Here is a 25,726-nt window from a genome sequence, read left to right as displayed (position 1 = left end):
GCCCCCCTCCCCTCCTCCGCCCCTGTGTACGGGAGCTCACTCTCTCAATCAATGAACTACGCCAACACCTGGTTGTACGGGACCGTGAGTCTGAAGCCCCAGTGTAGGCCGGGCCTTATGATTTGTGCAGCCGAAGCTAGTGGCCCTGGGCCCGGCCCGCCCTCCTTTGCCATCGTCATGTGCAACTGTCCCGAGTTTCTCATAGGTGCGTAGACAGCTCCCATGGCGTAGTGGTCACTGCGCTCTTTTTTTAATAGGTAATCGTAAATATTTAAAAAATAAATTCAGATAAAAATAATTAATATTTTTTTCATCAGGACAATTTTATTACGATTAAAAAGGATTTTAAGTAAATTGGTGAGCTTTGGATGTACTCCTGCTGCGATAGAGTCAACATCTATCTTGCTCTGAAGATGATGTCCTGAGTGACATCGAAAGCTCACCAATTTAAATAAAATCCTTTTTAATCGTAATTATTATTGTCCTGATGAAAATATCAATTATTTTTATCTGACTTTAATTTTCAAATAATAGAATATTGAGTAAAAAAAAAAATCTCAAAACAGCTAAACTCACAAAGTCACAACACAAATCACCGGTTTTTATTTATTCATTTCATTATTGGTTTGTACCGAATATTGAACCGGCTCAGAGCTTTAATTTATTATTGGAGCTTTGTTTGTTTATTGAGTAGGTGTGGGCATTAAGTTCGAAATTTATCTCATGTACCTACTGGAGAGGTAGGTACATATATGTAGGTATGTAGTAGGTAGCCTTACACAAAATAATTATCAATTGGACAGTATATGTAGGTATGTAGTAGGTATTGGACAGTATATGTAGGTATGTAGTAGGTAGCCTTACACAAAATAATTATCAATTGGACAGTATGAAGCAGAAAAGAACAATCCAAAAAGATATAAATTTTAATCGACCAAAAGATTTGCTTACTCTAAATTTCCCTTGTTCCTTGTTTTCCCCTTGTTCAGTGTTCCCCTTGTTCTATGTGTACCCGATATATGTAGGTACATAGAAAATCCTTCGAAGATATGTTTGTATCTAGATTCTAGGTGTAGAAAATTTCAAGATCATGTACCTAACTAGGTACATAACAAACACCTACCTACATAAAATGTATAATATAAGTACTCTCATTGAGTATCTGTATCTGAAGTGTATCTATCTCTCATTGAGTATCTGAAGTATACTCCTTGCATGGATATTTGGATATCTATACATAGAGGTACATATACTTGTAAGCGAAGGGTTTTGCATCACCTATGTGTTATGCTATGTCAGTACAGAGTATGGAATGTAGAGATCATACCTGCCTTTATAAATCACAGCCGAGTATTATACCTCCTCAACTCTTCATACAGGGTGGTATAAACACAATCTGGCTAAGGTTTTATTTTCCTTTTGGAAACGGAACCGATTCCGATGGCGCGCCATCTTGTATTTCCTATGGTTTAGTACAGGCGCTATCAATCCAAAAGAGGGGAAACGAGCTTCAGGAGAGGGGGAATTACGAAAAGAAAGTACAGCTTAGCGATAGCAACGGGTCGAATTGTAGTCTAGAAAATGGCGGGGATTTTACACTTTTGCCCTGCATTCGGCAACAAGCTATACCGTCTACCCCTCTCTTCACATTACCTTCGCATCGTAAAGTCAAAGAAGAGTTCTATCTTTCGGAAAGATTTCCCTCTTCTGAAGATCATTTCCGATCTCCTAAAGGAAAATGCTCCCAAATCTTTTTTAGCCGAAACTCAAGGTCACCTGTTTCTCCCCGTCTGAATTGACCACCTGTATATGAGAAGAGCATAGTATACAACACTTGGGCAATCATATCGTTAAATGTCAAATGAAAATATGTCCATCACGATGTACTCTATAGGTAATGCAAAGAATTTAAACCGCAATAATTCTCAAATCGACTATAAAATACCGAGCAAAATCAAGCATAGATAGGTACCTACTCATTGGTTCAATAGTGAAATAAAATAAGAGGTTCTAATAGTGAGTGAAATGGGCAGTAGAAATTTAATGCTTGAGCAAATAGTATGGGCTCAGTTTGTTGATTTGATGTAAAAAAAAGAAAGGTGCGTCCACAATTAGGCCTATAGACTGCGTCTGGAACACGTTTGATAGAGGGAACTGTAATAATGGAGGTCTTATCGTCCCGAAAGTAAAGAGAGAATCAAGACAGGATAGCAGAAAGCCAGCCGTTCTGAGAAGAATCTTATCTGTTTAGGGTAAAGTTTCCCCAGGAGATGGAACCTGTGACCTAGCTCTTACAAGGCACTACCTTCCAATCCCAAGCGTACTAGGCTGAATAGTTACCTCTCTCTTAACAAGGTAGCATGAGGAAAAGTACTTTGGCGTTGAGAATTTGTGAGTCGGTTTTAAACACACAGAATGGTCAAATGTCAATATATTATCCTATCTCTTCTTCATTATATCTACAGTGCATTCATAAAGTCCCCCCCCCCACCTTAATTTTTGAACCGATGAATTTAGAAACCTGAAATTTTGTATACGAGCCTATATTTAGCCCTCTAGTTTTTAATAGGCTATGTAAAAATTCAGGGACTTTTTCAGGGTCGGCCCCAGGAGGGCCAACCTTAAAATCTTAAACAAGAACCCCCTACTTTTGATACACTATATTAAAGGCCTTAAAGAACGTAGTACATTGGTACAAGTTTGAGCTCGAACTTGTACCAATGTACTACGTTATTTAAGGCCTTTAATATACTGTATTAAAAGTAGGGGGTTCTCGTTTAAGATTTTAAAGTTGGCCCCCTTGGGGCCGACCCTGAAAAAGTCCCTGAATTTTTACATAGCCTATAAGAAACTAGAGGTAAATATAGGCTCGTGCACAAAATTTCAGGTTTCTAAATTCATCGATTCAAAAATTAAGGTGGGGGGGACTTTATGAATGCACTGTATGTATGTATTTATCTCTTGTTCTTCATTTGTTCCTAGATGGATATTTGTATCTCTGCCATTTGTATCTAGGCGCCTCCATGACTCATCTAGGATATGCTGGGAATCACATCGCGTGCTAAATGCTCATTATAGGGCGGCCATTTTGAAACACGAAACTCCGGGAACTCTAGTGACTAGTGATTGTCAAATGTGGTTGAATTATTGACACAGCCCAGAGCGAGTAAACTAAGCCAGAGCTTGCATTTGCATAAGACAAGACGTAAACTGAGCAAAAGTTATCCAGTTATCAAGTTGTACTTTAAAAAGGAGCAGTGAGATGGGGGGGGGGGGGGGGGGGCAATGTTGTCATTTTGTGCATCGTATGTATACGTACTTAGGTATGTACAAATTGTACATGGATTAGATAGCTCTCTTTATTTATTTTCATGTACAAATGGCCACCCAACGTTAATAGTCTTCAATTCTTCAGTGATCCATCTTTTTCCATACTGTGTTCTGTTGAAAATAATCCTTCTTTCTCCCAGATATCCTCATATTCCTCATCAAAGTATCTTTGAATTGCAGAGGTACATATTATAGCATATAGGTATACTGGGAGTCATGAAAGTTTTTTTTTTTTTTTTTTTTTTTAAGGAATCAAAGATTATATTTTATTTATTTTTTGTTCAAGTAGTACATATTTACAAAGTAATATGACAGAAATTACAGAATTGCCTGTATTCTTTGAATTGCAGAGGTAGGCTACATATTATAGCATGTAGGTACTGGGACTAGGTAATCACGAGACAATTATCCAATCTGCATTGAGTGAGCCAGCCGAGTCTTACAAGCAAGAATTTTGAGATAAGAATCAAAAAATTCAGAAGATGATCATGGGAAAATTGGTGTATGAAAATAATGAAAGAAACAGTTGAAGCAGAGAGCAGACTTCAAAGAGCAAATGTATTTCACAATGCACCAAACTGAATCAGTAGCTCCCATCTCTCCAGATTACGACAAGGATTTGGCAACAGAAGATGTGGCTATGTTCACCATGTACAAGATTGATTAACTCCAGTGATTCGTCAGGAACTAGAGCTTTTAACGTGAGATTGGCGTTGGTTATTTGCGCTTTGGTAGAGATTTTACACTTTACACGATACAAGATAAAAGTCAGTTCCTATAATAGAATCCCTAGTCCCTCGCTCCTTGACTCAGCTCCAGAGTAAAAAGATCAAGAACACACACACTTTTGAGTGAATCTTCCAAGTTCTTCGGATGTTAATTTATCACATAACAGGGGTGGATACTAGGGGATAGCTAGAGTGGGGATAGCAAAGCTGATGATTCCAGTTCTCTAGTCAGCCAAATATTACAATAAAATGTTTATGATGGCGGAAGTGCTAAGAAAATAGATCAATTCCAGAGACTGTAGTGTGAGCTGTGTTGGTACAGAAGTGTTAGTTACATATGTCAGTATAGTTTACATAGAAGTGTTAGTTATGTTTAGTATAGAAGTGTTAATGTATTGTGTTAGTTAGAATTTAGCGAGCTTGGAGATCTGGTCTGACTCGCAGATATAAATTAAGATCTAATATTAGTAACGTGGGCGAGGTTAAGTACTAATTGATATCATAACTATGACTGACACCTTGACACCTGGGGTTAGTGCAATAAACATACATTGCAGTGCAGTGCCTAGGTTAGGGGGCACGGTTAGTCCAGTGGTAACGCGCTTGCTTGCCATGCAGAATCCCACCATCGACATTAAAGTCAATATTTAAGGGTATTTGAGTGAAATTTCGAGTGTATGGCCGCCATACACGCCTTATATGGACGCTACGCCACTGGTTACGCCGTTACAGATGTTATCTAAAGACTTGATGTTTGCATTTAAAATGCTCTTCTTCTTCAATGCTATCTTCTTCGTTCAATATCATCTGCTTTTTTTGCCCAAGTATTAAAATCAAGATCGACCAATTTCCATATTATGTAGATCTTACAACGTTATCACTTAGCACTTATCATTCCTCTTGAATCCTTAGTCTCGAATGACGACTGTCATAGAATCAATTTAATTTGATACAATATTAATGCAATTTACATGAGTAATTTACTCATGGCACCTACTACCACCTACATATGTCCCAATGTAATAAAATATGTATCTATCATTAAATTTCACAAAATTTGTAAAATGAAATTTTATTGTGAAATAAAATGAAAATAAATCATTGAATGAAGTTCAACGTTTTAACCTTTTACCTTGACTATGTGTTTTGTCCAAAAATTTAGTGGATGTGTCAGTTGTACGATCAATACGATTATAAAGGGTAGAGGTAACCTGGCCTGATTAAGCTGATTTATACATTTCGTAAGTGTTACTTAGTGGATGTGTCTTTTGCACCATTACTGGTTCAGCAAACTGTACATATAACTCATTCAGGAAAAGTGCCCCTGTGCGGAGTCTTCTGACCTCACCGATCTCAAAATCCAATTCGAAAATTTCCTTTACATAAGTATGTCTCAAAATTTCATCAAAATCGCGGACAAACCGTTCAAGTTATTTGGTGACACAAACTTAGCTCCTCGTAAATACCTACAACACTCTGAGCTCAAAGTTGGACCTCGCTTCGTTCGTATTGCATGTATAGGTAACATGGATTGGATAGTGGTAACCGCACATAATCCAGAGTATTATAACCCTGCCCTTGAATACGATGGATATCTTAGAGGTAACATTAGATTTAGAACTGCATCAGATCAGTGCCGAAGATATAACTAGTGGCTCGGGGAACTGTAGAATTTACTCAGAAAAGAGTTCTTACTCCCAAAGGTTCGGACCTTTGGCACAAAACCTAGTTAGATTTTTTTCACTATCCTTTTTGTCCGAGAGCAAGCCTTATCTGTTCAGGATAATATCCACCCCGAGCAGGATAAATTACTTAAGGAGGCCACCAAGGTGGATGTACAACCTCGAAATAGCAAGCAACACGGTTTGACACAGACAGTCACCCATCCTCATACTAACCATGTACAAGATTGATTAACTCCAGTGATTCGTCAGGAACTAGAGCTTTTAACGTGAGATTGGCGTTGGTTATTTGCGCTTTGGTAGAGATTTTACACTTTACACGATACAAGATAAAAGTCAGTTCCTATAATAGAATCCCTAGTCCCTCGCTCCTTGACTCAGCTCCACCACTGGTTTATGATGGCGGAAGTGCTAAGAAAATAGATCAATTCCAGAGACTGTAGTGTGAGCTGTGTTGGTACAGAAGTGTTAGTTACATATGTCAGTATAGTTTACATAGAAGTGTTAGTTATGTTTAGTATAGAAGTGTTAATGTATTGTGTTAGTTAGAATTTAGCGAGCTTGGAGATCTGGTCTGACTCGCAGATATAAATTAAGATCTAATATTAGTAACGTGGGCGAGGTTAAGTACTAATTGATATCATAACTATGACTGACACCTTGACACCTGGGGTTAGTGCAATAAACATACATTGCAGTGCAGTGCCTAGGTTAGGGGGCTCAATTGAATACCTCCATACGACTAGATTGGCTGAATGTGGGCACGGTTGGTCCAGTGGTAACGCGCTTGCTTGCCATGCAGAAGGTCCCGGGTTCGAATCCCACCATCGACAAAAATTTGTACTCGTTTTTCGATTGCAAATATTTCAACGGGTTACTTTCTGGTGTTCTCGTGTTGACCCAGCACCTAAATGGGGAGTATTGTGCCTCTTCTCGCCCATCTGATGAGAGGCATACTACGGGATGGGCATGCTACGACACAGATCACAAGCGTCCAATGTAGCAGTTGTTTCATTGCTACGAAATAAAAACGGCGGTGAAACACTCATCTTTTAAAATTAAAAAAAAAGTATTCAGGGATTAGTACGTTAAACATACATTGGGGGCTATAAACAGGGAGAAGGACAGCTTACCCTAATCATAAGTTGACAACCCAATCGGATTTGTACTTTGTAGCTGTAGCTGTGCACGTACATATTTTTCCAATGGACTGAAATGTTACTGGATACTGGACTGCAGTGCTTTATGCTTTTACATGAGCCCAGTACCTATTAGCTGATCTGCCTACTAGGCTCATGTAACGGGCCTAGACGAGCACACCCGTCCAGATACCAGATAAGTACTACGTTTCTTAACTTCAGTGAGACTTTGGGAACTATAGTACAGACAATGTGCTATGTGTTATATCCGCCGTTCTGGTTAAATCTCCAAGTTCAGCAATTCTGTCAATATGTGTAAATGATGCCCTGAAATTTAGAGCATGATTGGTTTTGTTTCACTCATCAATAGTTAGCTGAAATACCGGAAGACCACCAGTCGACATCATTTCAATGTTCAATCATGAAATTCAGAAACTTTATGGATTACCAGAACCAGATTGAAAAACCAGAGGATACCTACCTAGCTAGACCTAGATGATGGATAAAATTATATACTTATTCGTAACATCGTTTTTATCAAAATTTCTAGTCTCTGGCTCAATGAAATCAATCATTGTCGATCGTTTGATTTTGACAAATGAGGGGTCAATGCAATCTCTCGGGGACAGATTTCCAATCAACTTTTGAAAATCAATTTGGGAAATAAATTGAAACTTCCCAGTATGTACTCCATTTTGATCGTGCAGCATGCACACTTATAGGTAAGGTTCGTTCTCGGAACGGCTGGCGGGACGCCCTATCCTGTCTGTCTCTTCTCTTCGTAAGACCTTAGCAGTTACAGTTTCATTTATCAAACAGCTAGAAAACAGCTTTCGTTCGGTCAACCAAACCATAACTGCCTAGCAATGCCTATGTATGTATATTGCCTGTAGTATAGAAATATAGAAATATGCTCATTTCTGAACAAAGAGAAACAAATATAGGATAAGTACAATATTGGTTATAGATTTCACTCTTATTCTACACATCAGGTTGGGGATATCAAAACTTGAGGATATCAGAACTTGTTTCAATTTTAAATCAGAGGTTATTTTGTCGATGGTGGGATTCGAACCCGGGACCTTCTGCATGGCAAGCAAGCGCGTTACCGCTGGACCAACCGTGTCCCCCTGAGAGTGGACTTTTTGAGTATTACTCCGTGTGCGATAATGTGTACCAAGCAGTGGCGTAGCGTGGTCTAAATTCAAGTGTAAGGCGTGTAGGGTACTAATTTCCATCATCCATGCTCTTCATGGATTGGCATAGACAAGTATAACTAGGTACCTACCTACCTTCCCAGTTCCACACTCGCCTTAGTATGCCTGATAATCCTGACTAGGAAAATTGTTCAACTATAAATAAAGAAAGCTTCCTCATAAGGTTATAGTTATAGAAACACATGGACATGGTAATGGTAAGGAACTACACACAAGTATCTATAGTCTGTGCCATGTAGGTTGAGAACTTTCAGACATATGAGTCATCAGATGATGACTGTCGAACGTCAAACGTACCTTTTGACAAATGAGGGGTCAATGCAATCTCTAGGGGACAGATTGCCGTCTACTCACGTCAGACCTATGTAGGTATTGTAGGTCACAAGCTTTTTCCACCACACTCGTTCCGACTGTGGGATCACGGCTGTGGGATGAGGAGATACTGGAAACGGGCAGTCTTCAATTAACTACCATACTGGTAAGCCACAATACAACACCGACTGTTTGACAGACTTAGACTCGTACAAGCTAAACCCATCATTCAGGGTTGTTTGCCCCTACACAAGCCTCAGAGTGAGATTTTTGTCAGACGGTCAGAGTTAGAGGGGCCAGCCTCAGAGTACATAATTCAGGTAACTTCAAAAGAGTTCACTGACTACGATATGCAGGGTTGAATGGTAAAGCTTTCTTTGATTTTTCTCTATGACATGACGTGTAATACTCTTTGATTGGTTCTTACAGATTCAGATTTACCATCAAAATTCTCAACCTGTATAAGAGAGACAATACAGTCTACTCTATTCCAGAGTATAGAGCATAAAGCACGTGTAAGAAGCTTGCCTAGCATACCTAATAAGGTGAGCAGCACAAATGAAACTGTTAGTCTGTATCTCTATACTCTATATTACTCTACATATAATATTCTTATATCTCTATAATATATCTATCTACCTAATGTATAATATGACAGTGGGACATTTAGACATACAAACAAAAACATTTTGTGTATCACTCATGACTGTGCATATTAAACAGGGTCTCCACCAGGACTTTGATGTATTTCAAGTTCAGTGGCGGGATCTACGGTACCTACCTGAGGTACTGGATCTTTGGTCAACCTGAGTTAATCACTGGACTATACAGAGATGTTTGGACCACTTCGTGAACTTCGTCTAGCTAAACGTAAATTGACTTTGCAGCGCAGCATGTGAAGAAACTTTTTCCAGAACTCCAGAAGATCAGCCTCCTCGTTGGCTTGATAGAAAGTAGCGCGCCTGCCTTGAACCACCAATCTCCAGATCCGAGCTTACCACTACACCACGGAGGTTGGTGAGCCAGCCTAGATAGGTTGGAGTATAAATAACGCGTCTGCCTTGTAAGCGCTAGACCGATTTCCATCCGAGGAGAACTTTATCTTAAACAGATAAGGTTTGTTCTCGGAACAGCTGACTTTCTCTTCTTCTGTCTTCCTTTGCTCTTCGCTTTCGGGACGATAAGAGATTCGTAGAAGCTTTAAGGCTCGGATTGGGCTTTTTGTGAATGGGGTTAAGCAAGGGACTATAAGACCTTGGTCTTTACAGTTCCCTCTACCAAAGCAAATCATAAATCCTCTTCTACAGGTCGCCACTGATATACTTGAAGGGAAAAGTTCTTGGCTTGGGGTCCTATGTAGATTCCTGAGTATAGATTCAGAATTGAGGGCTCTCATAACTGACTCATAGTTGAAGAAGTTCCAAATCTAGTAAGAGGACATGTAAGTGTATTGTTTGGTATACAAGTGTCCAAGCAGGATATTGAAGGTGATTGAGAGAGAAAGGAACGGGAACACACCCACTTGACGGAATACCTGCCAGTAGGTCACTACGAAAAAAATAGTCCAATGAATGAATTTAAAGATGACTTGCGTGAACGACATGCATACATGAAAAACATAATTAAAGAGCCCAATGGAAAAAAGATGACACTGAAAAACAATGAGCTCCAATATGGACTGTAAACATTTGAAGAAAATTGCCATGCCTTTTCCACAAGTTTGGCCATGCCTCGGGATGAACTAGCGGGATTCCGGAGCGAAGCGACGGAATTCAGCTAGTAAAAATAATAACAACACCTTCTGCTGTTTCCGCTTCTTCTTTGACGTTGACCGCTCTACAGCCTAAACCACTTGGCCGATTTTGATGGTTGATGGCTCTTTTTTTTCTCGTGAGTGCTAGGTGTGCATTTTCATATTTTCAAGGCCCCCAAAGGGCCCCTTCGGCTTTAAATTTGATAAAAGAGTGATTTTCTTCTTATAATGTTGGTTTTTAACTGATAAGGTGATAGTTTTAAAGTTGGTTAGGCCTTAGGAGTGCTAAGTGTGTAGATTTGAATCCCGCGGGGTCTTGCGCGGGATTTTGCACGATTTGTCAGTATTTCCCGCGGAATGAACACCGAAAGGATAACATAGGTACTCCATAATGGAGAACACCCTACCCAACTCATAATATTACCAGTTTATCAAACGGTATAAAAGAAAAACTGAACACGTGAACAGATACGAGTATCATTTTTGATTTCCATATAGACAATTGAGGACAGCGACAAAGGGCGTATTTGGTCATGTATCTGAGTAAAGGCAGCTTTTCTTCTTAAACGCCGATGCCGGTTTTTACCTGATGGGGTGATACATAATATCCAAAGTTGGTTAGGACCAGCTACATGAAAGTTAAGCAATTGTGTCATTATGGTATTTTTCACTCGGGAATGATCGGAACTTACCAAAACTTACCCAATAATGTTACTATGGTATTTTTCACTAGGAAATTATCGGAACTTACCAAGTCTTACCCAATAATTTGCCTATGGTATTTTTAACTCGGAAATGTCCAGAATTTACTAAAACATAACCTATGATCAAACTAGGTATTTTTCACTCGGAAACGACCTGAACTTACTAAAACTTACCCAATAATATTAATATTATGTTTTTCACTCGGAAATAACCTGAACTCACCAAACCTTACCAAATGATGTAACTATGCCTATTGCCTTTGTACTTTGTCGCGCTGCGCTCATACGTCATATTACAGGGTTTATACGCTTTTCACGAAATGAAATTCCATGACTTTTCCAGAGAATTAGAGGGCGGAGGTACTTAAAAATCAGTAAGATTACCCCTTAATTTAAATAAATTATGCAATATGCAGAACGTCAAGGAATATGGGGGGAATGCGCCGCAGGCCGTTTTTCGGGAAAATTTGATATTTCATTTGAACATTTTTAATTTTTGGCCGGGTGCCAAATTCCATGACTTTTCTAGGTTTTCTTTAAATTGCCAAGAGTATGCAACACGGAAGGGGCAACTTAAATTTACCCGGGTGCCAAATTCCATGACTTTTCTAGGTTTTCTTTAAATTGCCAAGAGTATGCAACACGGAAGGGGCAACTTAAATTTACACTATATCTTTGCAAAGGGACTCCATTAAAAAAAAAAAAAAAACTTGTATAGCAAGTCATAGATAGCTTCGCAGCAGATAAAAGAAGGCTAATGTTGAAATAAGACAGTATAGATCTGTGACTGGGGTGAGTTGTATGTATATAGTTATGTATGCATATGTATAATATAGGCCAAGAAAAATAGGTACCTAATTTTCGAAAGCTGCCCCCCCTTTCACGAGAGGCTGGCTACGCCCTTGCTACAAGACCCCCCTTACGTGCTGAACCTTTTTTCTCCAGATTTTCATCATAAAAATTGGTCAAGCTGTTCAAGCGTTATAGCCGAACATGAAAAGTACTTATATATGCAAAATAGCAATCGTCGAGTTAAAACCTGGAAGTTCACTTCTTTCGTTCAATCCTAACTTCTCTGTACCAGTATCACTATTAGGTATAGTTTGGTAGGTATATACATATCATGTCTTGCAAAGTTCTCAGAATCCTAATCCAATTTCTTTCTTTTCTCAGCGAGTTCAGCATCTTGTGTGTGTATATCTGTATAATGGAGCAGAGAGTACATAGATTGACCTGAGAATATTGTATTCATTGTTAGCGTTACGTGTTGCTGACATGTTTACGTGTTTGCTCTGTTTCTGTGTTACCTACGTGTGAAATCTCGATTTTCGTCGTACCTACGCTACGTAGAGAGTTCAATCTTAGAAAGACTGGTCAAAAATCCTGCACATTGACTAAACTAGAGTAAACTAAATCCAATGTACATAACATACCTACCTTTTGTACGTGTTGCCATGTTACCTATATCACCCCATCTCAGAAGTGTCTTTTTCAAGCTAACAATACATAAGGCTGATGTTGTAGTTCTGTAATGTAATGTAGAAAGTCGTGTACTGTTCACACACTTTTAAGTCACAAAAAAACCTGGTAGCTACATAGAGACTCCGCTACCATGAGAAGAGCAGAAGGGTTCCGTTTAAGCTAGGATTTACACGAACTCAGATACTCAAATTGAGATGAAACGAGGATTTCCCAATACTTAATACCCAGGTCAACCTCGAAATTCTGAGATAATCCACGGTGGTAGAACTCGACCTTACATATTTTCTAACTTTCCTCCCCGCTTTGCTCTTTTGTTTCAGAGCCGACCAGCTTCGACATCTTGGGACCCCTCTCCTCTCGCCCGCACTGACCCCGCCATGTCTCCTGCAGCCACCCTCGCCCCCCTGCCCCCCGGAGTTTGTTGTGTACTAGGTATTATTAATAATAATAATAGACTCTTGAGTGGAAGGCAACCACTAGGCGAGGTTAACGCCTTAGGCGTTCTCTACCACCTAACCCTTAGAGCTCTATTATTATGTGGTCAAATTCTCAAATAAATGAGGATAAAATTCCATACCTCGGCTGGGATGGAACCCACGCCCTCCTGATTACCAGGCGAGCGTCTTGACCACTACGCCACCGAGGCACCGAGGCAGCTAAAACCATGTTTGTACTACAGGCTAAAATATGAGTATTCTGAAGATTTGTCCACCGCCTGTAGGTTGGACATCACTGAATTCCTGACTCATGGTCATCCTCAGACAAGTCCATATACACATGTGCGATATCCATATCAATCTGTGTATGTTCTTATCTAGGTATATAATTACCTATGTACATAGATATAGTCTGCTTCTAATAGACCCGGGTTCGATTCCCGGCGGGGTCAAGAAATTTGTATCATGCAAATGTTCCGTGACTGGTTTTTGCGGGGCCCACTCAGCCTCGTGAGGAAAATGAGTAGCTATGACATTAAATGCGCATAGCGACCGGTGCCAGCATGGTAGGTAAACATTGGATTTTAGGATTATTGAGATATTGGGAAAATCCTCCAATGCTGCAGTGAGCACCAAAGTTGTGACATAATAACACAAAGAAACTGCATTTACATTTACATAGGTGCGTATACATATTATTATGAAACCGAACAATGAAGAATAGTGTGGATTAGTATTTCGAGAGTGTGTTCGCCCTTAAGTGTGGGACACCCCAAAGAGTTTTTTTTCCAACAGTTGTATTATGACCCTGATTGCCCTGGTGTTTTACAAGAGCAAAAAATGAACTCCGTCCAAAAATGATCCAAGTTGAAAAGGAAGACCACGCCTCTGCTGATTAATAAAATAATGTAAAACTAACTCTCTCTGTCTTTCTTACAGGGACGACAAGATCGAAAAAGTCGTTGTGCAAAAAGTGTGGCGGCGCTCGCACGACCAACTGGAACATGGATGAATTCGGCAACCAATCAGCACCCGGGATTCATAACAACCTGAGCCGCCGCTACAATACAGTACGAATCAACCGCCCTATCACTGGCTTCAATATGGAACTAGATCCCTATATGTTAATGCGCAAGTCTCGCTTCAAAACCGAGAAAAACGATCAACTCGTGAGCAAGAACTCCAACGCTAATCGAAAATCAATACTAGAATGTCATGTGAACCCCTATGATCTGATCAAATTCAACAAATACTACGACACCGGACAACAAGCCGAAGACAAGAAACTTAGAGATAACACAGGCTGTAAAATCAACAAAATACTAGACAATACGGAGAGTGTGAACACGAGTAGTGGAAGTAAGAAGATAAACAAACCCGGACAACAAGCCGAAGACAAGAAACTTAGAGATAACACAGGCTGTAAAATCAACAAAATACTAGACAATACGGAGAGTGTGAACACAAGTAGTGGAAATAAGAAGATAAACAAAAAGTTTGACGTCACGGCATACGCTCCCGTAGGCGATGACGTCATAATTCATGACTCCCGCTTCGTTTGTTTGTGCGCAAGCGTTTCGGCACATTTTGACGTGAAATCTGACGTCACAACTCTTTGAACTTTTCATTAGAAGGGCAATTAAAAATTGAATTTTCGACGTTTTAAAGTTACTTTTTCGGAGTTTTAACCTGAGATTTGGATTTTTCACAACTTTTTACGTAGGAATCGACCTTTTATTAATAATATTTTCCCAATTGCAACTCCTCCATTGTTGTATGTTTTGAAGTGTCGCCGAATGAAAGGTCAGATATCAAAAACGTCACTGACAATGACATGACGTTAACAAAGGCGTTTCTGCGTTATAAACAAAATATTGAACAAGTTCAAATTCAAATCTTCATCCAACACCCCAGTGCCTACTTCAAACATTAGTATTGCTGGTCATAGGATCAACATTAACAACAAGGGAGACAGAGCACCAGTCAAGATTAGTGAGGAGTTTGTCAAAGACTCGAGTGAATCTGAAGATTTTGATGAACCTGAAGTGGATTATAGTGATCATGAGTTTGAACATAACACAGAAGGTGAGCATCCGAATCAAAAGAGTAAACAGTCTAGTGAACAAACCAACAAGGATATGAAAAACACACACAATGACTCCATCTCATTACGTCACCATCAAACCAATAAAACAACTAGTGACTATAGTACTCGAAACAAGGAGTATAAAAGCCAAAGTTTTAACCATTATACTGATCACAATATATTCAGCCAAAGAAAACATTCCATACCAGAAATACCCAGGTACCAAAACAAAAGCAACAGTAATGCTGTTTCAAGAAATCATGAATCAAATGACTCAAAACATTTTGAGCAGTCCAGGAACTTAGCAAGTACCAAAGTAAATGATCAAGTAGCTATTAATAAAGAAGTGAACATATCAAACGAAACTAATAACAATATAGAAAACAGGTTGAGAAATTTCAAAATCAACGAATCAATCATATCAAGACATTATGATGGTAATAAAAGACATTCGTTTGATCCTTACAAGATGAGTGAACTACAGAAAATGATGACGCACGGAGAACCAAACAAGCGACATTCAGTATGTGAAGCACCTAGCCTGGCATTCCTTGAGAACTCTGCGAATGATCATGAAAGTCGTTCAGTAAATAGTCAAGCTGATAATCACAATGTTGGACATTTAATTCGTTCTAATTCTCAAATATCAACAAACTCTTCTCATAAATCAATCCATCAGGATTCGGACGATGGTGAAGACAAAGTCGATCTATTAGAAACAGAAATCAAACCCATCCCAAGAATATCGGTCAGACCTGTCAGTAATAAATTCAATACAAGCAAGACATTTTTCAACGGATAAATAGGTACTATTCACAGTTGACCCAGCACCTATAAATGGGAACTCTTGTGTCTCTTGTCGCCTTTCTAATGAGGAATGTACTACGGGATGGGCATACTACAACACAAACCACAGCACTACACGAGTCTAATGTAGCAGTTAAAAATAAATTTTCGGAAGGTTTATCAATCGTGCCGGGAGGTGCGCGAACGTCGTAACACCCTGTATCTTTGACCATGTAGAAATCACTCAACCGAAAGCGTTATTAATTGCTCCTCGTGTTATCAGATTGAACTTTAGGCATTTCATTATCAACTCTTTTTTTTTTTTTTTTTTTCTCGGTTTTTTGAATTGAACTTTTGGGTTTTTTTTTTTAAACTTTTTTTTTTTTTTTTTTTTTTTTTTTTTTTTTTTACATGTATTTTTTTTAACGCTTTAACATGTGTTATAACATGTCGTTCGCGATCAACTCATTATGATAGCGCCGATGATATTATGTTAATGAATGAACGCCGATATGATATTATGATAATGAATAAAGATCTTATTATGACGTATATATGAATACCTATTACTTGAATTTCAGATATTTTAAAAATGATTCTCTACTAATTATTAGTAATTTAGTTAGCCGCACTACAGCGGCTGAGGTGTAAGCGCTAGGTCTGGGGTTCGATTCCCCATAAGGTTCGTTCTCGGAACGTCTTAGTGTTCTCCTATCCTATTCTCCCATGTTAGATCCCAACTACCATTGAAAGTTTACTTATTTTTGGACAAAAATCATATAAAATATCCTCTCAGCCTAAAAAATATCCTCCCAATATCTATTTTCCTCGTATGTTACCTGGATGTAGAAGACACCTCATCACCAACGAAACACAAAGACACATCACCTGCACCGATCGATGCTAAAGACAATGCTAAAGTTTCACCCAACAACACAACAGACCAGGATGAATCCAGCAGCGATTTCATGTACGACTTTTTCATACACAGAAATAACAAGTTCAACTCTATCTCGTCGACGAATAGCACGGAAATCAAATCTATCCTCAAGAAGAAGCTGGATGAAGACATTTACAATGCCAGTGTCATATCCTCCAATGATTCTACATCGGGGAGTTCCTCTGTAGTAACATCATCCGGAATTGTTACAGGTAAAATATTGCTTCCTCTTCTTTTCCATATTAATTTACTGAGTCTAATAGTAATGTAAACAAAAAACAAACAATTTGAAGAGAAAATAGTCCGCAAATTAGATACTTATTCAGTATTCTCTTTTATCAAGTCCATCTAGGTAAATCTTTTATCAAGTCCATCTAGGTAAATAAAATATTAAAAGTTCAATCCACGCAATACATGCTTGAGTAGGAGTTGTTCCTTAACACCCCCCACTACAGCTACGTCTGCTGAAGGTTTATCGGTGCCCGTTTTTGCCGTTGCCTCTCCGTTGTCTGTCATTCGGGTGGGGCGAGGGCAAACCTCATCCAAATCTCTGCCAAACTTGCCTGGCTCGGTTAGTAGGGAGTTGAAGAACCCCTGCTCGAGGAAGATGGGCGTACGGAGGATGTCAATCCCGTCATCACTATCGCTATCCTCGCCTATACCCCACAGTGGCGGGCGTAGGAGGAACGTATCCGTGGATTCGAATGTCGGATCGTACTGAAACGGGATGATTCGGGGCGAGGTTTGGTGTCCATTTGGATCGGCGCTCCCTAACGACGGAAGTTCTTTCGGGACGGACGGATTTTGTGAGGTAGTTTTTGGTGGGTCGGTATTCAACGCGTTGCTCAGTGCGTCACATGTGCTGGACTGGTTGAGTTTGGGTCTCTTGGCCGGGTTGATAGAGTCACAATCTAGCGGGTTGCTTTGTACGTCGCATGTGCTACTCGCCGTGTAGATTCCGCGTCGTTTGGAAGGGTTCATTATGAAGCAACGTGTTTGCTCTGTTTCTGTGTTACCTACGTGTGAAATCTCGATTTTCATCGTACCTACGCTACGTAGAGAGTTCAACCTTAGAAAGGTTCCTGCACATTGACTAAACTAAAGTAAACTAAATCCAACGTACATAACATACCTACCTTTTGTACGTGTTGCCATGTTACCTATATCATCACATCTCAGAAGTGTCTTTTTCAAGCTAACATAAGGCTGATGTTGTAGTTCTGTAATGTAATGTAGAAAGTCGTATTATGAAGCAGATTTTAAATTATGATTCCTGACTTTACGTGGATTCTATTCGGTTAAAATTTAGTTTAAGGAGTATGGTGCCGTAGTCACCCTATTGCGTTAAATTTTTACACAATCAACTTTTGTTGAACTAAAAGATTAAAACCTATGGTACTTATGAAGCAGATTTTAAATTATGATTCCTGACTTTACGTGGATTCTATTCGGTTAAAATTTAGTTTAAGGAGTATGGTGCCGTAGTCCCCCTATTGCGTTAAATTTTTACACAATCAACTTTTGTTGAACTAAAAGATTAAAACCTATGGTAACTACTGGTAAACTACAAAACGACTAAACGCTGACTTGTTATCTTAAAATTTCGCTGAGTTATTTTCGTCTGCCTGAGGAAGAACGAAATTTAGCCACTATGAATACATTACCTATAAATAAATAGGCCCGATCCCAATGCTAATGATACGCTATGGTAACTACTGGTAAACTACAAAACGACTAAACGCTGACTTGTTATCTTAAAATTTCGCTGAGTTATTTTCGTCTGCCTGAGGAGGAACGAAATTTGGCCACTATAAATGCATTACCTATAAATAAATGGGCCCAATCCGAATGCTAATGATACATATTTTTATTTTCAGGAGATTCCAGCAAAGTTGGCGGAACTCGAAAGAAGAAGCAAGTCCAGTTCGAAGCTGCAGCCACGGCGGAGGATGAACCTCTAGTAGCAACCATACAGAAGAGTTCCAAGATTAGCTTCGAGGACATTACTGCTGGGGAAGAGACTTGTGCTGAGGAGGATATTGTGGAAGATAATGCTACTGGTGATTTGGACACTTGTGCCGATGGTGAGTACTGAATATCTTTTCAGTGACTTTCTTCTAAACGGCAGGATTTTACCGAAAATATGTACTTCTATACGGCATTGTTTTGCCGAGACACTCCTAAATGGCAGGACTCTACTGAAACACTTCTAAAAGGTAGGGTTTTACTAAGAGAGCTCTCCCAACGACTTGAACCTATTTCAAATCGGTTTTAGAATCTTCGGCAACTTCCCCCATTCGTTGATCTTGGATTTCAACGTACATGCCACCATGTAGGTACACTTTTATTCTATAAGATCGAGCCTACACACCACAGGATAAAGTCATCATCCCTACACTGTTCTTTAAGATTACAAGCTAAATATACTTTTCCGGTCGAATTTCAACTATTGACTATAAATCCACTAGTCCATACTAGAAACCAGAGTCAAGAACTCTAACCCGATCAGTTAATCCAGGAAGTCTGAAACTCATCTGTGTCAAGACATGAAGTAGCAGGAGCTAAATGAGAAGTGAGAGCTCATGTTCATTTCATATGTCAACATAATTAACGCCTCCCGATGGTTCTTGCACATCTTCACTCTAGGTGTCTATTAGTATGATTTTAATGAGTACGATGTCTATAATATACTTATCCATACAATAATCTAGGTATATGTGATGTATACGTATTAATGTATAGGTTGTAGGTAATATGTCTATAATGTGTAAATCTATAGAGGCGTCATCTTCATCAATAGCTTCGGCACTATTGGTTTTAACAATGAAGAGTGTTTCAGCACTGGTGATTGCATTTGTCTCATTAGGTTTGAGATTTGCTTCATAGGTTATCGGTTTATTAGCACGTCTCTCAGCAGGGGCGCGGTGTTTAATCATGCTTCCGTAACTTCACTTTCAATTTTCAGTATTTCTTCATCTGCTTCTTATAATATTGTTGTCTACTAACTTACCTACTACTGTGCTTTCAATTTTGGACTCTCGATTTCTATTGTTGATGATAGTGATGATGTCATGGTGAAGCTGTTGTTTATTTGAAATTGACTTGGTCTGGACTCTGGAACCATCAACCTCCAGATCCGAAATTTATTGTTACCTACTCAGTTTTTTGAGTAATTAAGTTTGGGTTATTAAAACCATAAATAGAGGCCTTTTGTTTAGACTGCTGGAGTAAAGGAACTTTTTAGTCTCATTCAAGGAGGATAAGCAAGGTGTATTTTATTCTATTCTACATGCATTCGGACATACCTGAGTTTTTGTTTTATCTTGAAAATGTTCAATGTTTGTCAACTAGTCCTGTGATTTAGGGTCATCATCCCTACACTGTTCTTTAAGATTACAAGCTAAATATACTTTTCCGGTCGAATTTCAACTATTGACTATAAATCCACTAGTCACTAGTCCATACTACTTAGAAACCAGAGTTCTGTTTACATTGTTCCGAGATCATTTCTTTCTCTAATCGGATTTATTTCCATTGAATCTCAATTGTTCAAATCTGATTTCATTTGATTTGAGAACGGTTCTTCTGAATACAGCATCATTATCGTGTGATTCATGAATAGGATTTCGTCCGAGATAGTGGATCATATACAGGGTGATCAATCAGTTATTATTATTGCGCCTAAACATACAGATTGTTCAAGGAACTCGGCAAAATCAACACGCTGTCCCTGTTAAATTCACTCATTTCATTTGGAGTTGAATGTCTGAATAACTGGGGAATGGGAATGAATTAAAGAAAAGACTATAATAACTGCTATACTATGCGAGGAACTATAGACATGAATTAAAGAAAAGACTATAATAACTGCTACTATGCGAGGATCTAGACATCATGAATGAAAGAAAAGACTCAACTATTTATAACATCTACTAAGTCAACTCAGGAGCTGAGAATCAAACGGTGAATGCAATATTCATCAGCTTAACTTGTCTATTAGTATGATTTTAATGAGTACGATGTCTATAATATACTTATCCATACAATAATCTAGGTATATGTGATGTATACGTATTAATGTATAGGTTGTAGGTAATATGTCTATAATGTGTAAATCTATAGAGGCGTCATCTTCATCAATAGCTTCGGCACTATTGGTTTTAACAATGAAGAGTGTTTCAGCACTGGTGATTACATTTGTCTCATTAGGTTTGAGATTTGCTTCATAGGTTATCGGTTTATTAGCACGTCTCTCAGCGGGGGCGTGGTGTTTAATCATGCTTCCGTAACTTCACTTTCAATTTTCAGTATTTCTTCATCTGCTTCTTATTGTTGTCTACTAACTTACCTACTACTGTGCTTTCAATTTTGGACTCTCGATTTCTATTGTTGATGATAGTGATGATGTCATGGTGAAGCTGTTGTTTATTTGAAATTGACTTGGTCTGGACTCTGGAACCATCAACCTCCAGATCCGAAATTTATTGTTACCTACTCAGTTTTTGGGGTAATTAAGTTTGGGTTATTAAACCCATAAATAGAGGCCTTTTGTTTAGACTGCTGGAGTAAAGGAACTTTTTAGTCTCATTCAAGGAGGATAAGCAAGGTATATTTTATTCTATTCTACATGCATACGGACATACCTGGGTTTTTGTTTTATCTTGAAAATGTTCAATGTTTGACAACTAGTCCTGTGATTTAGCTTTTCCATTATTTCGTTTGGTTTAAAGCTTAGATTGGTTCAGCCTACTCTCTTTGAGAATACCTCAACAATATCTCGGTTATTCTCTGGCTGGTGACTCTCCAGTCTTCTCAAGGTTATATCAACGTCATGGTTCGGTCTGATAATCTGCGGTTGTCTCGGGTGTGCTCTAGTTTCCATTGTTGGTGATTTCGGTGCAATCCATCCATCAAGCTGATCACAGCCATCACTATCACAATAGAATCAATGGATTCCTACTGATTTGTTTGATCCAGATTAGCCAAGTATTTGTTTTCCGAATCCATCAGTCGCGTGAGAGATTAGCTCATTAGTAATTAGGTCTGTATTAGCGATTGTGTTATTGTTTTGATTACCCGGTAACCTCCAATGGTGATTGTTCCATAATTACTCTCGATTGTTCGATAAAGTTTCGTTGCTTCATTGCTTTTTCTTTCCAAGTCGGTTTTGAAATTTATTAAATAGTTCTTCGAAAGAACAAAGTGAAAGAACGAATTTCGACATTTTCGACTCGATTTTGCATTTAGCGATTTTGCATTTAGTCTGTCTGTTCGTCTGTTTGTTCTCGAATGAGTAATGAATTTGATGAGAACCAGCCGTGGATCTAGAAATTAAAAATGTGGATCGTGGATCTTAAATGTCGGTTATTTCAATGGAGCAGTTGCAAATGGGTAAAAATTATTAATAAATGGTTGATTCCTACGTAAAAAGTTGTGAAAAATCCAAATCTGAGGTTAAAACTCCGAAAAAGTAACTTTAAAACGTCGAAAATTCAATTTTTAATTGCCGTTCTAATGAAAAAGTTCAAAGAGTTGTGACGTCAGATTTCACGTCAAAATGGGCAGAAACGCATGCGCACAAACAAACGAAGGGGGAGTCATATTTATCGGTATTTTTTAAATCGATTTATCTCCGGATCTAGAAATCGTAGAAGAAAAAGAAAAATTCCCTTGGTCCTCATTTTTCCTGCTCTTTGTCTTAGAAACCTCACCCAAGTAAGCGCAACTGCTCTATTATTGAAGGGTGGGTCCGATTGCCACGAGGGGTTAACATTATCCTTAACAGATGAGGTTAATTTTCGGAACGGCATCCGCCCTGTCGTTCTTCTTTCTTCGTTTTCCGGACGATAAGACCTCCGTTGTTATAGTTCCCTCAGTTAAACTTTCTCTCTCTCTATCTCTCTCTCTCTCTTTATAATATTGACCGAAGGAGGTGAGTTCTAAGTTTTAACTCGCCAATTTTTCCATCTGTCTCTGGAAAGAACGGGGGATTGAGGCGAAATCCGGCAGGTGCCCCCCTTTCAATCACCCACCAGGGGTGGATGGAGGGGCTACCAAAATAATCGTTCGCATGCATGGGGACATCTGGGAAATAATTGTACTCGTTTTTCGATTGCAAATATTTCAACGGGTTACTTTCTGGTGTTCTCGTGTTGACCCAGCACCTAAATGGGAAGTATTGTGTCTCTTCTCGCCCATCTGATGAGAGAAACAACTGCTACGACACAATGTAGCAGTTGTTTCATCGCTACGAAATAAAAACGGCGGTGAAACACTCATCTTAAAAAAAAAAAAAAAAATAGGTACAGTTTTCCCCGATACTCCTCCCGTAAATTCGCCACTGGTTGGAAGTCATTCCTCTGATGAATTAAGAGCTCGAGAGTAGCATTAGGAGTAATTAATGAAATGTCAAACCTGTACAAAGCGGAAGAGACGATTAACATTGCTCAGAGTAGTCAGCTCGGAGTCCAGTGTCTCTAGGAACACAGGAACTTTGCCTTTCAGAGAAAAAGTTACGGGATCGGAGAAATGTTTCCATGAATGAAAACACATTTCAAGATGATGCTGAGGTTCTGAGCTCTGTTTCTCCAGGAATTTCAAAGTGTTCACATATAGTCGACGACAGGCCGTCCATCGACGTCAATCTGCATCGATTCACAATAAATTCGGGCGTCGACTATGTGTGGACACTGCTTTAGAGCGAGGCTGGTTGCTCACAATCACACACTATAGTAGAGATTTACAACTTGCTGCACGATTTCATATGGCAGAAAATCATATTTCTATATGACAGTTCAGCTGGAGTCCAATAGATCAGTTGCGCTTACTTGGGTGACGTTTCAAAGTCATAGAGCAGGAAAAATGAGGACCAACGGAATTTCTCTTTTTCTTCTACGGCTTCTAGATACCGAAATAAATCGATTTAAAAAATACCGGTAAATCGTAAAGTTTGACGTCACGGCATACGCTCCCGTAGGCGATGACGTCATAATTCGTGACTCCCGCTTCGTTTGTTTGTGCGCAAGCGTTTCTGCGCATTTTGACGTGAAATCTGACGTCACAACTCTTTGAACTTTTTCATTAGAAGGGCAATTAAAAATTGAATTTTCGACGTTTTAAAGTTACTTTTTCGGAGTTTTAACCTCAGATTTGGATTTTTCACAACTTTTTATGTAGGAATCAACCTTTTATTAATAATATTTTCCCAATTGCAACTCCTCCATTGTTGTATGTTTTGAAGTGTCGCTGAATGAAAGGTCAGATATCAAAAACGTCACTGACAATGACATGACGTTAACAAAGGCGTTGCTGTTGACGTAACCCAGTAGCAATCTGATGTGTTATCCACCGGTGTTACGTAGAGGCCACCAGATCTACCGGATTGAGTTTCAACCTCACGTTGCTCACCGTTTGATTAGGTGTAACGACATGGAGATATGATTGTCCCAAGTTCTCCAGATTAGCTTAACCCTTCATTGTTGATGCTAGCGTTTGTCAGAACCCGCAAAATTCGCATTTGTCAGGAGTTTGAAATCTACGTACACACCTTAAACTGCAATGAAATTGATTGGAAAAAATGTTTTGTGATCTATTAGATATTAGCCTTTACTTTATTCCTTTAGTGTTAAATATCCCAAACTTATGATAGTACCAGTGGAAAAATTACATAATTTTTTAATAGTTTTACAGAAGAATTTCATCTGAGGTCTGACAGATCCGGCCTTATCCTGACAGTCAGGAATACTCAGGAACAAACTCGCCTGAACAGTTGAGGTTAAATAACTTCATCAAGAATAAAGTCACAGACTATGTACGAATATACGCGGTTGATAGGCGTGCTCTTGGTCTCCACACACATAGCGACCACATTGACACACGCTCACGCAGCCCCGTGATCCAAAGAGAAAGGAGACTTGCCTGCATTTCATTCGAATAATCCACATGTACATTCTACATGCCTACAATTCCCCACGTACATAGTTTACATTACAGAGGCCGGTTACGTAAACGAAGAAAATATAACGAGATTTGTTGGAAACTTGTAGCAAAAACCTCTCGCGGAGATATGTATAGTCTGTGGGAGGGAATAATCAATGTTGCTACTTGGAGTTATGTGCTAGCTATGCATTAATGCACTCGCAAGGTATGCTTGAACCTATGTAAATAACGTGGGAACAGGGCCCGCGATAAGGGGGTTGAAGTTCTGAGGCTTTGGTCACAGATCTGAGGGGATGGTCAGTTCCGAGGACATATGTGAGGACGCTGACTATTCCACGTTAACTGCTGATCTCTTGAACACATAATTTGAAAGGCTACATCAAAGCTCAATCTCAGTAGTTTACTAGACTGAGCCACAACTGGAACAAGTGATGGAGTTCTTTACGCCTGAAACAGAAATGAAAACGAACAAAGAACACTAGAGATACAGAGGTCAGTAGAATTCACTCAGAAGAAAGGGTTGTGATACTCGTGATCCACGCCAATCAAAGTAAAATCTAAAGGGATAAATGTCCTCGAAATGGGACAAACCGTTCAAGATTTATCACAGAACGAACTCGTAGATTTAGAGACGAGAAACTAATTACAAAATTAACATGAAACTTAGAATTCACTGAGAACGGTTCTTCTGAATACAGCATCATTATCGTGTGATTCATGAATAGGATTTCGTCCGAGATAGTGGATCATATACAGGGTGATCCATCAGTTATTATTATTGCGCCTAAACATACAGGTTGTTTAAGGAACTCGGCAAAATCAACACGCTGTCCCTGTTGAATACACTCATTTCATTTGGAGTTGAATGTCTGAATAACTGGGGAATGGGAATGAATTAAAGAAAAGACTATAATAACTGCTACTATGCGAGGAACTATAGACATGAACTAAAGAAAAGACTCAACTATTTATAACATCTACTAAGTCAACTCAGGAGCTGAGAATCAAACGGTGAATGCTATACATCAGCTTAAGATATTCCGAATGAGTAATGAATTTGATGAGAACCAGCCGTGGATCTAGAAATTAAAAATGTGGATCGTGGATCTTAAATGTCGGTTATTTCAATTATTGAATGGTGGGTCTGATTGCCACGAGGGGTGAACTTTATCGGAACGGCATCCGTCCTGTC

General features: G+C 39.0%; 2 protein-coding genes across 5 annotated transcripts; one reads left to right on the top strand and one right to left on the bottom strand.

The window, feature by feature from the left end:
• Positions 1-17: 17 nt before the first annotated feature.
• LOC113466337 (GATA zinc finger domain-containing protein 14-like) lies at positions 18-25,488 on the top strand. The gene is made up of 6 exons (XM_026821648.1): positions 18-205; positions 13,724-14,161; positions 14,657-15,649; positions 16,509-16,808; positions 18,474-18,680; positions 25,331-25,488. The coding sequence occupies exons 1-6, from the start codon at positions 52-54 to the stop codon at positions 25,372-25,374; spliced, it is 2,136 nt and encodes a 711-aa protein (XP_026677449.1). The 5' UTR covers positions 18-51; the 3' UTR covers positions 25,375-25,488.
• Positions 16,907-18,234, bottom strand: LOC103506645. Of its 4 annotated transcripts, none has more exons than XM_026821655.1 (3): positions 18,141-18,210; positions 17,841-17,986; positions 16,907-17,575 (listed from the first exon to the last, which is right to left on the bottom strand). In XM_026821655.1, coding segments are annotated over exons 2-3 (591 nt in total). In that variant the 5' UTR covers positions 17,843-17,986; positions 18,141-18,210; the 3' UTR covers positions 16,907-16,986. The 4 variants fall into 4 exon arrangements, with proteins under 4 accessions (XP_026677456.1, XP_008469262.1, XP_026677455.1 ...); XM_008471040.1 differs by having other exon boundaries at positions 16,907-17,586; positions 17,852-17,986; XM_026821654.1 differs by lacking the exon at positions 17,841-17,986 and having other exon boundaries at positions 16,907-17,576; positions 17,996-18,234.
• Positions 25,489-25,726: the final 238 nt, after the last annotated feature.

This window comes from Diaphorina citri, unplaced genomic scaffold (genome assembly GCF_000475195.1).
Source record: "Diaphorina citri unplaced genomic scaffold, Diaci psyllid genome assembly version 1.1 scaffold252, whole genome shotgun sequence".
Classification (NCBI taxonomy): domain Eukaryota; kingdom Metazoa; phylum Arthropoda; class Insecta; order Hemiptera; family Psyllidae; genus Diaphorina; species Diaphorina citri.
The sequence above is the reverse complement of the archived record's forward strand: the minus strand, read 5'-3'. Positions and strand labels throughout refer to the sequence as shown.